The following is an 18396-nucleotide window of genomic DNA, read 5'->3' as shown; positions in this document are numbered from 1 at the left end:
GGTTTAGGGCGGTACCATCCTTGACCAATGTGCAATGGTCTAATAATAATATTACCCTTAGTACATATGGTATAGCCTCAAACCGCCTCAAAACGATCCACATAGAAAACTAAATGGGGTTGGCACGGGGAATCCATTGCCCGCGTCTGAACTATGAAATGTCCGATGGTGCATATCGACTCTCTTTGGGCACCATCTTTGGGTGCTAATAAAACAAAACGTGTATATACATGTTGAGTCTTTTAACGTCCGATCCTCAAGGCGAATGTGAGTCTTTTAACGAGTCTTTAACGTGAGTCTTTTCGATCCTCAAGGCGAATCCCAACCCAATGGTGGGAGCAACAGGACGACGGCGAAGTTTATCTGTTGAGCTGGTGTCGACAATAATATACCTTATACCGGCTCATCTCGGATAAAAGATCAAGACCTGGACAGAAAGGAGTTTGACAGTTCATACACCACCCCATCCTTTTCTTTTCGTCGGCTTTCGAGCAAAAAAGTACTACGACCATTACCAATTCGAGATGGGTGAGATTTGGACCAAATGATGAGTTGGAGTTCGCGAGGAAGAGAATAGAAAAGGGGGAGAAAGAAGGAGTTGAAATTTTGGTACCCATTGTTTTCACTGGAGGCACGTTTGCTTTCGATTATCGAAGACATTTATACTTTCGATTAAAGTAGAGTTTTCGTGGACTAAGGTTCCGCGCTTGTAACCACACACTCTAGGGAATTTTAGAAAAGAAAATAGAAGAGGGCCCTACCCTAATTTAATGGCATACTTTTCCTGTTTAAATACATGGAAAGAAGTACACCAGCGAATCTATTAGTCTGTGTAGACTGGATCATTGAGAAGAGTCTCTTCGACATCTGGAGAGCGCAACTCATGATAATGTTTAAGGCGCTGGCCATTTACTTGGAATTCGCTACCATCATTTTCGTTTTCACACAGAGATAGCCCCATAAGGGGTGACAGCAGAGACAGTGAAAGGACCAGACCATCGAGTTTTTAATTTTCCTGGAAAAATGTGTAATCTTGAGTTGTACATCAAAACTTTTTGACCGACTTTGAACTCTTTTCGCAATATGTGCTTGTCATGCACTCTTTTCATGTTGGCTTTATAGATTTTGAGATATCATAGGCATCACTCGAATTTCCTCAAGCTCATTTAACCGCAATTTTCTTTTTCGCCGCCATGTTAGTGTTATAATTGAGGCTTTTGATGGCCCATAGAGCACACGGTGCTCAAGTTCAACCGGGCAGATGACAAGGTTTTCCAAAAACGAGGCGATCACGGAGACATCCCTATAGGTGTCTTAAAAGCTGTTCTGTATGCCCACAAGGCATCAGATAATCGTAGAGACCAGTCTTTTCTAGATGGATTGACAGTTTTTTCCAAAATGGATTTTATTTCTCGATTAGAGACTTCTACTTGACCAATTGGTTTGAGGATGATCATGAGTTGCCACTTTGTCGTGACTCCATATTTCTTTACTAATGATTCAAAATTTTATTTGCAGAAATGTTTTCCCCGTCACTAATTATAGCTTTTGGAACACCAAATCGAGAGAAAATATTTTCTTTTACAAACAAAACGACCGTTTTATGATCGTTAGCACGACATGCCAATGCCTCAATCCATTTTGACACATAGTCAACTGCTACAAGTATGTATAGGAAGCCATGAGAATTTGGAAATGGACCCATGAAGTCGATGCCCCATACATCAAAGATTTCCACAATTAGAATGGGATTTAAGGGCATCATATTACGTTGAGTAATGCGACCTAATTCTTGTGGCGGCGATTGCATGCTTTGCAATGCTCATGTGCATCTCTAAACAGTGTTGGCCAATAAAAACCACATTGTAGAACCTTGGCCGCAGTTTTCTTACCACTAAAATGACCACCACAAGATTGTTCATGGCAGAAGGATAACACATCGTTGTGTTCCGGTCGGAATGGAATCTGGCGGATTAGTTGGTCCGAACAATACTTGAAGAGGTAGGGATCATCCCGTAAATAGAATTTCACGTGGATAAAACTTTTTCCGGTCATTCTGAGACCAAGATAAAGGAACTTCCTCGGTAACTAAGTAATTTACTATGTCAGCGTACCAAGGGGACGAAAAAATAGAGTACAAGTGTTCATCTGGAAAGGAATCACAGATAGGTTCAGTATCAGTATCAACATCACTGACAAGTCTTGATAAATGGTCTGCAACCACATTTTCGCTACCTTTTTTATCTCTAATTTCGAGAGTAAACTCTTGCAAAAGGAGAATCCATCGGATCAACCTTTGTTTTGCATCTTTTTTCGCTAATAGATAACGAAGTGCCGCATGGTCAGTGTAGACAATAGTTGGAGAACCCACTAGGTAAGGACGAAACTTATCTAACGCATATACAACGGCGAGAAACTCTTTCTCAGTGGTGGTATAGTTACGTTGAGCTTCATTAAGGGTTTTACTCGCATAGTAAATGACAACCGGCTTATCTTCTCGGCGTTGCCCTAGTACGACTCTAATAGCATATTTCGCGTCACACATTAATTCAAAAGGTTTAGACCAATCAGGGTGGTTGAATTATGGGGGCGGTAGTTAAAGCGGTTTTAATACCTCAAAGGCTTGTTTGCAACTGAAACTGAAATCAAAAGCGGCATCTTTAAGCGGGGAGATTGGTTAAAGGTCTAGCAACCTTTGAAATCTTGAATAAATCTCCTATAGAAACCTGCGTGTCCTAAGAATCTTGCGAATGTCTCTGTTTTTTTGGTATAGGAAGTGAAGCAATTTTTCTATCTTAGCTTTGTCGACTTCGATTCCATCCTTTGAAACGATATGTCCTAAAACTATTCCTTTAGTAACCATGAAATGGCATTTTTCCCAATTAAGAACAAGGTTTTCTCTTCACAACGTGTAAAGACCTTTTCAAGATTTGATAGACGACTATCGAAGAAATCTCCATAAATTGATAAGTCGTCCATGAATACTTCCATAAACCGTTCAACCATATCATCGAAAAAATATGAAGCATGCGCGTTGAAAAGTACCGGTGTGCATTGCAAAGGCCAAAAGGCATTCGCCTATATGCAAATGTACCAAATGGACAGTGAACGTTGTCTTTTCTTGATCGCCAGGTATATGACTATCGAAAATAACCGGAATAACCATCAAGAAAGCGTAATAGGCATGACCGCTAAACGCGTTCGAGCATCGATCGATGAATGGAAGTGGAAAGTGATCCTTACGAGTGGCGGCATTAAGTTTGCGATAGTCAATGCATATTAAGCCGCCATTTGCGGGATCTGGCGGAAATGCATTCATCTTTATCATTTCGCACAACCGTAATGCCAGATTTCTTTGGAACTACGCGGTACGGGACTCACCCAAACACTATCGAGAGAGGGTAAATAATACCCGCGATCTAGTAATTTTAACACCTCCTCCGGACCACATCTTTCATGGTAGGGTTTAAGCGTATTTGTGGTTCACGCTGACGCCCTAGCATTTTCTTCCGTGTATCGCGATGGGTGCACACATTAGGTTCAATGCCTTTAATGTCATCGAGGGACCATCCAATAGCGAACGATGTTGTTGAATGACATTAATTAAACGAGCTTCACGATCGTCGGTCCAATTGTGAAGAAATAATAAGCGGGTGACAACCATCGGCATCAAGTTGTGCGTATTTTAATTCTCGGGAAGATGTTTTAATCGGGGGTGGGCGGAGTGGGTATTAAAGATTCTTGAGGAAGGTCATCATCCATGTAGTAAACAGATTGATGATCATCCAAGTTACTAGACATCACTGTTGTAGGGTCAAATAATGGTACTGACTCTAATAACTCATTTACTTCTTGTGTATAATCATCGTCCTCAAACTCAGAGTCGCTAAAGGAAAGAAATTGGTACACTTCATCTTCAGGAAAAGAGTTTGTAAAATACTCTTGCGGAATGCTGTCAACCCTGTTGACCTCACCATCAATGTCGCTCGGAAGTTGTTTCATCAACTTGGAACACATTCACCTCGACCGAAAGATTTCCGAAGGACATGGTCATGGAACCATCTCGACAGTTAATAAGAGCATTAGATTGGCAGGAACGGACGCCCTAAGATGATTGGAATGGAATCACATGCAACTTCGTATCCAAAATAACAAAGTCTACGGGATAGAAGAAATCTTGGACTTTTACAAGGGCGTTTTCCACAATTCCTTTTGGATACTTTATGGAACGATCCGCTAATTGTAGAGTCATGGTGGTAGGTTTAAGTTCATGAAGACCTAGTTGTTTAAATAAATAATATGGAAGTAAGTTCACACTAGCTCCTAGGTCTAGTAGAGCAAAGTGGCCGTGTGTATTTGTCACCTAAGGTGCATGGAACCGTTGGTCTACCGGGGTCCTTGTATTTTACTATATCATTGTGTTGGTAATGGAAGGAAACCGCGCTCAAGTGAGGAACGCTTGTTGAGAACGTTAGTTCTTCTTTTTGTGGTGCACATATCTTTCAGAAATTTTGCATGTTTTGGTAACAATTTTAAGGCATCGAGAAAAGGTAAGTTTATTGTTAAATTTTGAAAAGTCTCGAATTTCAACAAAATTGTCATCGGGTTTATTCTTTGCCGCGCAGAAATGGTGCCTTAGGGCGGAATTTGGCAAAGGGGTCTACTTGCTTGTTTCCTACATTCGGAGGTGTTGACTCAGTTGAATTTGGGGAATCTTCCGTAGGTGCATTATTAGAAATAGATTCCTTGGAACCCTCTTTTTCACTTGGTTGATCATCCGCATACGATCGATTGTCGCAGTTTTTCCAGATCGTAGAGTAGTGATTGCATGCACCTCACCTTGGTTGGTGGTGCTTGTACCGAGGGCATTGGTCGGGTTCAAAGGTCGTGTTTCTTTGGTTTAGGGTTTGGAACTGCTTGCGAGAAACACGCCTTTCGACTCTTTTCTTGCACCAATTCTTTGAAGTGATTGTTGGATAGGCGTTAAAATTTGAGATTTGTTGGTTCATGTAAGCCGGAAAGTCTCATTTGTCCTATCCGTAATGGTTGGCGCAGTTGTGCAAATGGTAGTTGTTCTCGATTATTGCTTAGAAGTTGTTGATTATAGTTGGGATTTGGATTATTTGGAACAAATTTGCGGTTGGTCCGATAATTAGCATTAGAATTATTTTGAAATTGACCTTGTTGGTATTGTTGATTATTTCCTTGGCGGTATGGAATAAAATTATTGGTAGGTCGAGCGGGTTGATTAAGCTTAAAACCGGGAGGAGCCCCCATTTGTTGGTTATTTTGGCCGTTTAAATTAGGATGTTGTCTCCACGGTGCATTGGGAATGTTGAATGCACATGCCCTCCTCCGCTTGTTGAGTAGGGGAAGCATATAACAAAGGGACAATATGCATCGGGATGATCGGGACTAAGACAAAGGACACAAGGAGCGATGTCAACGCGTTCATATTTGGTTTTGGTAGTTGATCGTTTACTTGAACCGCAAGGGCATCTACTTTTAGTTAGGGATTCTATCAAATTTTTTATTTCGGGATCGGGTTTTACCTCAAAAAATAGATGTAGTTTTTGTAACAAGTATCCTTTGATGATCTAGGCGACTTCGGTGTTACCCGGTGTGTACCTTTTTCGCTTGTTTTTCAAGAAAAGTATAAGCTTCGATCGCTCCTTTGTCCATGAAGCAACCTCCATTCATTATATCAAGAGTTTCTTTTTGATGATCGACCGACCATTAAAGAATGAAACGAACAAGGACAGCTTTTTCTAGTTGGTGGTGAGGACATTCTAACGTAAGATCGATAAAAGCGACTCCATGCTTCCGTAAAAGGATTCATGAGGATTTTGACGGAAGAACTGAATTTTTCGAAGCATTTTAGTTGTTTTCTTCTGAGTGTAAAATTGAAGCATAAAAGCTTGAACTAGTTTATTCCATGTGTCTATGGATTGTGATTGTTGTCCTGCTAGCCAGATTGACGCTTTTTCCGCTAAAGTGAATGGAAACAATCGAAGCAAGAGTTGTTCCTTAGAGAGGCTGGCTTTGGATGATGAAATGTTGTTGCCACTTGTTGAAGTCTACGAAGATGATTATGCGGTTTTCGTGCTCCAAACCATGATATATTGGTAACAAACTGAAAACGTTTGGTGGGATACTGAAAATCACCGACAATGTCCTCAAGTTTGATGCGAGGAAGAAGGTCCTTCTGTAATGCAAAGATAGAAGTCCGAGAGGGCTTCTCTGCTGGGTGTAGGATCATCGGCCATAATGACGAAGTTGATGGCGACGAAGGATTGTGATGAAGGTAATTAGCGGAAGAAGAACAAATTTTATGTGAGAACTTATGCAATTGCTTATCGTATTTTTTCGGACGATAGGTATGTTCAATTTCTTTAGTGGAACGGACCTTAATCTCATGCAAGCATAAAATTAAATCTAACTTTACGAAGGAATTATGAGGACTCGAATTTTATTATTATCTTAAGCATTAGGGTTGAACAACATATGCCTAAGCTGCCGCTAACGAAGCGGGGAAGCTAGGAATACGTGTGCATAAACCAACGACCAGTCACAAGAGAGATATGAGGGAGGATTTCCGTGCAAGCAAGCCGCGGTTCTAATTAAGTAACCTCAATCTTTCAAGTTTCCTAGACACCATTGGAATATGATTAAGATTTATGGAATTAAAATTTATGCAAAGGTGGTATTAAATTAATTTTTTAATTTAATTTAATTTAATTTAATTTAATTTAATTTTTAATTTTTTTTTTTTTTTTTAAAAGATTTATGCGGGTTTAAAATACAAACATACAAATACGATCTACTCATACAATACTAGGTGCAGTAGCATGTGAAGGTACTCTACTCATAATTATAGCTATACTGAATAGGCAAGCTTGTGTCATCGATAAATATTTCCATACGCATGGGCAAATATACATCAAGAATAATGTATATATGTACACTAATTTGTAAATCGATATTACGTAAGCGATATCATCAAGATATAAGGTTAATTTGAATCACTCATAATGCATTATCTAAATACCTTAGCAGCATACTAATACAGTATACATACGCAGAATAGATGACAAAACTAAACATGCAAAGTATTATACCTAAACTAAAATACGACTCTTGTATTGCATAATAAATCAATTTCGACAATACTCATTGAGATTGCGAATGTCCTATAGAGAGCAGCTTTACCCCGTAGGGTTTAGAAACAACTTACCCAACTCAGATTTTAACCCTCGTTGGAATGTTCTCCTCTTTCTTGACAAAATCGACTTATTAAACAACACCGTTTTCTAAAATGATGATTTTGGAGGGGAAAACAGTTGATTTTGACCTCTAAAATGACCTCCGCCCAGCATAGCTGGGTGGAAACAGCGTGCGCGCCGTCGAGATCTTTCCGAATTGAGCTCACACGCGTGATTCAGAGAACTGTAGCCAAAGTTATGGCCAAAATACTAAAACACATCCTAATTACTATGTATAACTCCTAAATTATAGATGCTAACATGCAAATAATCACTCATTCGGTAATATATATGCTAAACATGTGACTTAGATATAGATATATAGATAACCATGCAAAACAGTTCCATTTGTATATATATATACATTAATATGTAATTCATGACCAGTTAACCGCATATATATATTCACAGACATATTCACATGATTCATGCATAATTCTAGGCTAATACATAAATAATAATCCATAAATTTTTCCTAATACTATATACATGGCATACATGCAGAAAAAAAACATAAAAAAAAAAATTATAATAATACTTAAAATTTGGAACCTGTAGCTTCACGCTTTTTCGCCCTTGAAGTTTCCTAGTCCTATCTTTAAAATTTGTGAGATTACAGGTCTATTTCGAGGGAAAAATACAAATTTTAACCAAAAAAAAAAAAAAAAAAAAAAAAAAAAAAAAAAAAAAGTAAATGAAGGAAGAGAATGCGGGTTCCCCCTTGATGCAACTTCCGATCTGTAGCACAAGTTCTATTACTTTAGAACAGCAGCGGCGCCATTTGATATTCGCTTGTTACTACTACTTAGAGTTTTGAACTCTCTAAATTGGTGCAAAAGCAATCAAGGTTCCTTACTCACGATCTTCGTTTCGTAGAGTTGGAATAAAGATTCGAACTAAACTAAAGCTTAGAACAACTACAAATTGGAATTTACAATAAGGGAACTAAAGAGTAAGGAGTAATTATTAATGCTAGATTTTTCCTTTCTACACAAACATTAATAAAAACATTAAAATGAAAACATGCACTTAATACCGAAATAGAAATTTGTAAGAGAAGTTGGAGAGTTAATCCTCCTCATGTGAAAATATCATTAGTGTTGGTTTGAAATAGGTTTTGATTCTTCCTAGACTCATAGACAAGTCCCTAACGGAAAAATAGATTTGATCCCTAGCATGCATGGCTCACTAAAGAGCTCATACATGCTAGCAAGTGAAACCAAACAATGACTTATCTCTAAGCTCATTGCTTGATTTCTAACTAAACTCTACACCGACTACCATTTTGGGGTAGGATGTAGAGTTAGTTGTTCTTCCTAAACCTACCAAACCAACAATTGGTTTACCCTCACATGAGTTAGACTAACTCCCCAAAAGGGAAGTTAGCTCATGATCCTAGGGACAAGGACTTATGAACTAATAAAAACACAAAGAGAAAGAGAGAGAGAGAGAGAAAAGAAAATCCACAACCAAACTCACTTCTATTATTTCTTAGAAGAACAAGTGTTCCTCCATTAAAACTATTACAAGCTTTTTTTTAATAAAAACTAAAACCTACTTCTCATTTTCACTAAGGAACTAAAATAATGCCATGTGAGGAAAATAAGTCAAGGGAGTAAATGGAGTGTCCCCACTCTTGTCTAATTTCTTCTCCATTTTAGAGAAATCTCATTTCCTTCCCACGTGAATTATCAAACCACATTGATTCATTTTTATCTACCACATTAAAACAAAGTGACACCTTGCCTTTTTCTCACTATTAACACCTAATCTAATTTATTACATGCAAGGTGTCAACTTTGCACCAATAATTTGTTATCTTTGTCTTGACATGCTCCATGATTGATGACTCATCCAATCTTGTGGCCCCGATAGTGGGTCCATATGCAGATCCGATGGCGATCCGGTATTATTTTGGGCGTTTTTACAACTTCCCCGCCTATGCGTAGAGTTCATCATACGATTGTCCGAAAGCAGCTCTCTTGTCGCGATTCGAGTCCCGGGTTCGAGAGGTAGGAGCTTTGGAAGTTTGATGCTTCTACGTGGATTTGGAAGAATTCATATATACTGCCGTTCCTCGTGCTTTATTGCGAGGTTTAACCAATATTTCCATGTTTCTTCGCAAATACCGCAAAAGTATAAAAACATATTTATTTCATGATTATTAAACACATAATGAACCAAATTTATATGTCTCAATGGGGTTTCATAATACACTTTTGGGTGCTTATCAGAATTCTTGTTATTTACATTTTGTAAAGCCTGGCATGCAGTTTCTCTCTCAAGCTCCCTCTTTCTTTTGGCTTCAAAGCTGCGGCCTCGTGATCACCGCCTCCGAAAGCATTTTTTGCAGCTTTGGCCTCTGCCTGCAACCGAGCTTTTTCTGATCTCATAAAAACACATGACTTATAATTAATCACCATTAACCCCAAGATGTCAGTAACTAAGTAAACAACCTTTAAGAAATCAAAGTTTCCATGCAACAGGTTAGAAGTCCAAACCTTCCCTTTGTTTCCTTTCAAGCTCCTCTCGCTCACGCCGCAGTTTCTCAGGATCTCCCTTTTCCTACATAATAGCATTGGACAGCAATTTTATTTGTCTTTGCAGTAAGCCAACCCACTTTATCGCTTATAGAAGTCTCAAGCAAACCATTAGCCCTGCCAGACAAGTGGCCGAGCTGAAGAACACCCACCCACGAGTCCGCTCTCTATATATTTGGGGACGGTGGATAGCTTCAAAAAGGAAGTCACAGAGTCATATAAGTTTTTCTTAGATATACAACTTAACAAAATGGTGAAACTCACGTCCACATTCTCCCTTTCTTTATCTTTATCCCCCTTTTCTTAATCTAAAAAAGTTTTCATTATATGTTATTTGAAAAGATAATTATGTTTGTTGACACAGTGTGTAAGAGGAATGAAGCTCCCATCTAAATCAATTCGGGAACAAAAATGCGCTTTACGAATTCACTAGTTAATTTTCTTGAACTGTAGAAATGACTAACAAAGTTCAGTTAATAAAATCCAACAGAAAAATACATGCCATACGTACTGCTACCCACTAGTTAGAAGGATAATAGTAACATGTACCATCTACCTACAATATCACCAGCCCAAGAGTTTGATTTTGTGTATAGTCATACGTCTTTATAAAAAAAAAAACACAACTTTTAATAAACTAAAAACTTAAAAAAGATACCTTTAAGCTTTACTTTGGTGTTTGATGAGAGAGATGGCGAGAGAACCGATAATAGTGATGAACTGTAAGGGAAGAAGATGAGAGAGATGGTGAGAGAGGCCGTGGAAGTTTTTTTTTTTTTTGCTACAAAGGCGGTGGAAGCTAGAGGTGGTAGAGATTAGTTCCAACTTCTCTGTGGGTATCTAATTTTTGTGGGAGAGAAATTAGTTCCAACCGACCAATACGACAAGCAGGCCTGATTTCAACCTCAACTCCATCATAACGTGGCATTCAGACTGACATTTACTTCAAAACTATAGACGAATAACTGTAGCATAAATGGAAAGTTAACAAGTAAGTGCTAGTACGATTGGATACATGATAATACCTCTCAACCATCAATATGTAATCAGACCCCGGCATCCTTGCACGGCTCCTGGACTGAATATAGGCTAAGACAGTCTTTGCAAGGTCAAAACGAATGACAACATTGCATTGCACGATATCCGGCCTTCTTCTACGCAACACTCGTAGCTACAAGTAAAAGTCACCTGTAATCCCCACAATGGCGAAAAGAGGAAAAATCCCTTTAGTAATGGAAGAACAAAAGTAGTATTTTATTACAAAATTAAGGAAACCACGCTTTAAAACTCACGCGCGTCCATCGCGAAATTTGGCTAATGAGTCCCCGCATTTGGGATGCCCACATTTCGACTATTGTTGTGTCCAATTAAACTCGCACACTTGATGAAATTCAAAGACGGAAGCTCCTCAAAAACACCGCTTTTAATAGACGAAATAAATCTGTGGTATGAAAACTTGTAGCAGGAGGATTCCAAGGAAACAAGAATAATAAATTAGAACTGGTGAAATTTCACAAGTCAGAAGTGAAATTTTTTTACCTTCGGAAGAACCAGAGCAGCAACTACTCTCTCCACAAAGACAATTGCACGGAAATCTTCCATTTGTTGATACTTGAGAAGTATTTTTATCAATGACTGCACTTTCGGGGTCACCTTTCCATCAGCTACAGCTGCTCCTACTACCACATCCACATGCTCTCCACTAGAAACAACTATGTAAAGCAAAAGCATGTCAAAATATGAAGAACAAAAAAGATCAGATCACCCATGACAATTATACATATTAGGGGAATAACGATCTAATAATGTTTAAGTCGAGACATGAGAACAGCTACCAAGTGAGATTCTTTGATTGTAAGGCTGCTTAGTGCAAAGCAATTAGTAAAAACAGTCTAGCAAATCATTAATTAGTTGAGTGTAAACTATACATGATTCACAAGCCTTTTATACCTCATATTATATGTATCACTAGAATATCCTCACTGTTCACTGTGATAACAAAATCAAATCAACACTACAACAAAATAGAAGGGGAGAAACAACACTAAAAGTTGCATCAAGCATCAACAAACAACACCCCAGAACTTAATTACTAGTAGACAAAATCTTGTTTTCAAATTTGGTTCATCAAGTAATCTTATAATGCAGTTAAACACCAATTACAAACTTATTTTTTCAATTCTGGACAATATACAATTTGCAGGACGATTTGAGAAATGAATAACATGGACTTGTGTCAATACCAGATTGAACTGGAGCATGCACCATAACCAATACAAACTATATTAGTAAATATAAATAAGGACCGGCAAGCAAGCCTCACCGCGGATTTGTCGGTAGCTCGCCTCCTCAATCTCATCAACAACACCATCCCTTTGATTAATGCCATTCTCCACTTCTATATGATTCACGTCTTTACCCAGAGACGGCTCCCTCGCATTAACCGGCATTGTAGTAAAGATACAACTTTCTTTAAGTATGATTCACGAAACTTGGCATCAAGCCGGTAGTTTGCCCTTTCATCGTTTTGTAAAGGTCGCTAAAAATGAGTGTGCAACCTAGCACACACACACACACACAGATCTTGAAATTACTCTTAGAATAGTTCATCTTGAGACATTTAACAATAAAGAATCAAGTGTCCTTAGGATACCCGATAAGCGCACCTCAATCGAACCAGTTCACTTAAAGCATAGTTTATGGCTCTCAATTTTGAATTAGATTAGCAGCTCCGTCACTTTCGTTCTTTCGAAACACCATAAACAAGGCGTAGCTCTTCTTTAGATCAAGCATCTCTAGCCCCCATAAATTGCCATTTACTTCTTCTAGAACTCAATTGCGGCTTCTTCAACTTCCTTTTCCATTTATTTTAACTGTTCGATGCGGGACCACAAACTACGCTAGTTCGTTAGGTATAATGTGTTTGGTCGGCTTTAAAGGCCAAACTAACCCGAACCGCTTTTGCATGAGCCCCTGTGGAGTCAAGTTACGAAGGTCTTGACCCAAATAGCGTCAATAGACCAAGAGTTGAGAAAGGCCTCGATTCTCAAAGAAGTGGATGGTGCTTCTTTGCTGAAGCCGGGTATCACCTTTCCTTTTAGGCCAATGAGCTTTGAGAATGTCGTGAGAGTGGTTGGCTCAGCGGAACCGGGGACGGTTCAAGGGGAACTCTCTTGCGGGATGGAATGATGTTCAACAAAAATGACCTCCTAAGACAAAAACAAAGATGATGTCAGTCTAGAACAAAAATATTCCCTCCTGCCCTCTTTTTTTGGGCTAAACCTTGAGTCAGATGGTATTTAAGGAACTTAATTTTCCAAGGTGGATTGGTGTTCACTAAAGACCATATGATTAAGTCTAGCGGTCTAGAGGTAAGAGTAGTCCAATAAAAAAAAGGGTCGAACAACTTCTTCTATTGAATAGGAATCGGTTCTGGACTAAAGCCCTAAATGACCTATTGATCGGAAAGGAAGTTCCAATGAAAGCGTTTCAAGGGTTATAAATTAGCGATTGATAGACCGGAGTGGTTTCTATAATAATAATATAAGCCCTCGATCGTCCTTTGGGGGAGCAGGGAAGGCCTTCATGGAGGTTATCGGAGGAGTAGTTCTAGGTTTTTCCGGGTTGACATTCGAATGCAAGATGTAACTGAACTCCCTTACTGTTCGAGGAGGGTGAATCAATAGGAATAGGCAGAGAATGCCCAATAGGGTCTTTGGCTGTTTTATCATCTATCAGTTACTCGGCTTCAGTAATTCAGTGTTTAGCGAGGACGATTTGGGCTCCCTGGGATGGCTAACGATATTCAGATCCTTCTCAAAAATGAAAACAAAGGCCAAGGCACCTCTATGGTCCTAAGTGATGCATCACGCAATTTGAGTGAAATATTTCTCCAATTTAAGCATTGCTGCCGACATATTAGTAGGACGGGTTATGCAAACTTCAAGGCAGAAGAATGTACTGAAACATCATATATCTCACCTCAGACTCGAGCTAGTTTTGTAATTGCAGCAAAGTTTTCTGGAAACTAGATCACCTTCGATCTGTAACTGTGCTACCACCTACTCGGACAACCAAAGTCCTCAAGACGCGTCCTCCTTTCACTAGCTAACTTTTTACGAAATTTTTTCTCAATGTGTAAAGTAAAACCAAGCCCGCTAAAAACTGCACACATTTATCATTCTAACGTTCTGGAAATATATAAAAAGTTGGACCATTTCAAGAAAGATAGTGACTTCGTTGAAGTCATCTCGACGACTAGCGTTTCATCCACGAGAAATAGAGAAACCCGGATGCTAAGGAAAATAGATTAAAAGTCGACGAGTATGAAGTTAGTATAGTTTCATGCATATAATTAAATTCAAGAAGCAATATGTATAATCAAATTAAAGAAACAAATAGAAAACAAATTGACTATCGATCATAAGTTCTATAAAGAAGGCATACAACAATCAACCGAAATTGGGTTGAGCAGCAGGAGGAGAATCGGTCTAATCTCGTAAACCCACGAAATGGAGTCATAAGGAAAATACCGGTTGGACCTTTGGTAAAAGCCATTGGCTAAGCCCGTCTACATACGAATAGAAAGGCAAGCCATCTTCCTAGTCTTGTCGACCCGAGGCATTGCGTTATCCAATTGAAGTTCTATGGGTTCGTTGATCACTTATGATATTCCCTAGGTGCAAATTCATGAAACATTGCAAGTTAAATTTCCATTAGTACAAGTCTTATTTAACCGACCTCCAAGGGATTCACGGACTCGAATATATATGCTTTGCATTCTTAAATTTCGCTGAATCTCGGATAAAGATCAAAGGGAACACTTCGAGATTATCCTCGTCATAATTGCAAATGAGTACTAAGAAGCAAGGAAATAGCATAACAAGTAGGTTCTCGCCGACCCACTTCGTCAAACAAAACCTACTCATCGGTTCACTTGACGTAAATTCAATTAACTTTCGAATATATATTCTATGACAAGAGCAATAACATAAATCACAAAGCACATCATAAGCAAATCACGAGTCCGTAGGCGGCGGTGTCGAATACCACGAATCACAAGCAACATAGCAACACAAGAAGAGATAAGTTTGGGGATTTTTGCACCGCAACACTCTTTCGAAGTATTTTGTTGGATTTGGAGGAGTTGGCATCATCGACTCCAATGTGCGGAATTTGTGGATTCATGATTAGCCAAATTGCCAAGACTGGATCGGAAGAGGTAAAAGATCGCCCGCCAGAGATATTTAATCGGTTCCAAAATGCCGATTATCTGCAGAATCTAAAGCCTCTCCCACTCTTGTAAACGATCTTCCCCAACTTTCAAATAGGACACCACCTATAATTTCCATCAAAGCAAAGATAATTACTCGCATGTAAGGAAATAAAAAGAGTGATCATGCAACATCTATTTAACTAAAATCCCAGGTTATATTAAAAGAAAGATAAGCACATAGGGCCTAATAAGAGCTACAATGAAGAATCAATAAAACCCAAGATTTAAAAAAAAAAAAAAAAAAAAAAAAAAAAAAAGGCGATCCAGATTTCAAGTACCTCCACAATTTGATCGACCATGGTCCGGGCTTTTCGGTCTTGAGGTTTCAAGAATTTCAACCACACGTTTAAATCGGACAACCTGTAATGTAAGTGTCATCTACCAATACTAGTGTCCCTTAGTCTTTTTTTCTTTGCCCGCTTTTTAACTACTCACGGAGGACTTCATCATTCATATGTCTCAATTCCAAAACCAATGCTTCTTGTAAAGTCTGTAAGCGGACATACCCGACTTTGAAGCTCATTTCCAATATTATTCGGGAGATTTCAATTCAAACCGCATCAATGCTTTCTTACGCCTACTCCTGAGTCTGGTTGGGAGACTAACTTGGTTTTACCGTAGCTATTTGACCAATGCGTTTAATTTTACTAATTGATTTCTTCTCTTCTTCAGAAGGGTCCTACAGAAGAGGTCAACATTAGATAGCAAATAAAAATTAAACAAGCGAGTATTTCAATTGCATGGATAAGGTGCCATAAAAATATATAACAAGTAGAGTTGCATGCATATTTAGTAACCGCAGATGATAGTAACAAACTAGAGGATTTGACCGGATAGGAGTAATATATAATAGCAAAACCGTGTATAAATTATAATAAAATAGGGGTAGTTCAATTTCTGCCGAGTCCATCGCTCTGTGACTAAATATTACTTCATCTGCAGATCAACAAAGCTCGGGGAGTATGTGGAAGTATAATGGTGTGATGAGTGTACAGGATTATTGCAGGCAAAATAAGTGATTATGGGACGGTGCAAAGAAAGGTGTGGCACTCATAGTAGTTTTGATGAAAACACGGGAACACCGGATTGGGCATCTCAATAGGCACATACAACCACTACATAAGTAAACAACCACCTTCTTCCTTTATAATTTATATACTTAGCGGGCACTAATGCACTATCAATGTAGATGTACTTAAAGTGGATGGCCCGCAGAAAATTCCCATCTCCACATCACGATTGGTTGGAATTTTCTGGATTCCAAGAAGAACCTCCGGAAAACTCAAACCTCTCAAAGCTACTGAAAAATTCTCACCTTCAATAAACTATCAAGAGATTCAGTGTTCGTTGGAAGAAAAAAAATGGATAATTATCAAAGTAACAAGGCTATACGCAATACTTACCAAACACTTGAATTGTAGACACTATCTTATTCAACTCGGGAACTAAATCTGCATATTCTTATGCTTCAAGGGACAAGTGAGGTTGCTTTCACTTCATAACCTGCAAAACCCAATCAGTTCCACCTTTTCCCTCCTCCTTTATCTGGGCTTGGGACCAAAGAACACAAATATCTAGTTTGCATCAAGGAGCTAAAAAGGGGTTAGATTAGTACAAAGAATCCCGCCACCTGAAAAAGTAAACAAACAACCACACAATTGCAAGTGCCACATATAGCATAACCAAAATATCTATAAAACAAGCTCATCCAACATATAACACAACCAAAATATCCATAAAACAAAATAACACATCGGAAATATCCATAACAAAACAACGTATCCAGAAAGCAAAGTAACATGTCCAAAATCCTAATTTGACTAATACAAAATAAAATACTTCCAAGTCCAAGATGAAAATGACACTATGTATCTACTAAAAAAGGGGAAATGGCCTTTAACAACGAGGGGGGAGAAACTGCAGAAATTCCTTAGGCCAAATAACATGTCCCTGCCCAACTTGACCAAGGGTACGAAAGTGATTATAGGGCTCAGGCAATTCGCAAGAACCTACAGTAATCGCCTCAATGTAAACCAAGAATTTTCCATCCCCCAAAGTTCTATTTCCAATCTTAAATGTTGGATCAACTTTTTTCACCCTCCCAGATGCAACCTTTCTCAAGGGCCAAAAGGCTCTCACATTGACTTCAGCATTCATGTAATCAGGTCCCTTCAAAAATAGATAAAAAAATAAAATAAAATAACATTAGTTAAAATTTCAAATACACAAACCATTAAATTTTACTATTACTATGAGAATAAAATAAAGTCATACGTATTCGTACCTGAGAGAATATATCATGTGATCCAGAAGAAGAGGGTCCAACAGGGGAATTACATGTGGGTGGCATCTGGCGGACAAGATTCTGCACCGTTTCATTAATCTGATTTACTTTTCCATCAAATGAGTCCTTCAGCTCATCAATTTTCTTTTCAAACTGATTTTTTAACTCCTCAGTGACCTTAATCTGTTTCTGATATCTCTTCCTATAAGGAGCCGAATGCTTAAATGAAGACTTAGAGACACGTAACCCATGACCCGCGATCGCCCTCTTGAGTCTTTACCAACAACCTGTGTACTTGGAGATTTTAATTCGAGGAATAAAAAATAAAATTGAGCAAAGTATAAATTCATACCTCTGTCACAACATCATTGTCGCGATGCTTCAAAGTCGGAGTTGGAGGTCGGATCGAAGTTCAAAGGGGAACGTTGAGAAATCTTATCCTATTCAATGGAAAACAAAAAAAAAATCTAAAATCATATAGATAACACAGATGTATCAATCTGCGACTAAGCATACACTTTTTAAATAGTATATATATATATATATATATATATATATATATATATATATATATATATATATATATATATATATATATAAGTGATGCATTGACTAAGCATCCAAGAAAAAAACATATAAAATAAAGACTTTCTTGCCAAACTCGTCGTTAGAGGGTGTACCAGTTTTTTTAAGTGTGTGCATTTCTACGCATATATCACCCGATCAACTTCTTCCATCGACACACCTTGTTTCTTTGCAATTTTACGGCGATAAACTTGTCTTTGGTGTCCTCCCCCACAGTTTGGTTCAATTTGCATTGCACGGTTCTGAATATTTTTCGCGACTTAATGCCTACATAACATACACAAATTAAGTTACAATTTGCTTTGTATCTTATAAGCTAGTAAGGACGGTGCATATCATGATAGTATATCGTTAGAATGTCTAAGACAAGATTACCTTAAATTCATCTGAATGACAATGATTCACAAAAGCTTTCCAATCCTCCAAAGGGATTCCGTCTGGTGCCTTCAT

The 18396-nt window shown here is 38.4% G+C and overlaps 1 protein-coding gene across 1 annotated transcript; it reads right to left on the bottom strand.

The window, feature by feature from the left end:
- Positions 1 to 16905: 16905 nt before the first annotated feature.
- On the bottom strand, positions 16906 to 18396 carry LOC147479548 (uncharacterized). The gene is made up of 4 exons (XM_086578442.1): positions 18322 to 18396; positions 18185 to 18213; positions 17362 to 17635; positions 16906 to 17246 (listed from the first exon to the last, which is right to left on the bottom strand). The coding sequence occupies exons 1-4, from the start codon at positions 18394 to 18396 to the stop codon at positions 16974 to 16976; spliced, it is 651 nt and encodes a 216-aa protein (XP_086434568.1). The 3' UTR covers positions 16906 to 16973.

This window comes from Coptis chinensis, chromosome 8, assembly GCF_015680905.1.
Source record: "Coptis chinensis isolate HL-2020 chromosome 8, ASM1568090v1, whole genome shotgun sequence".
Taxonomy (NCBI): domain Eukaryota; kingdom Viridiplantae; phylum Streptophyta; class Magnoliopsida; order Ranunculales; family Ranunculaceae; genus Coptis; species Coptis chinensis.
This window is presented reverse-complemented; position numbering and strand designations above follow the sequence as displayed.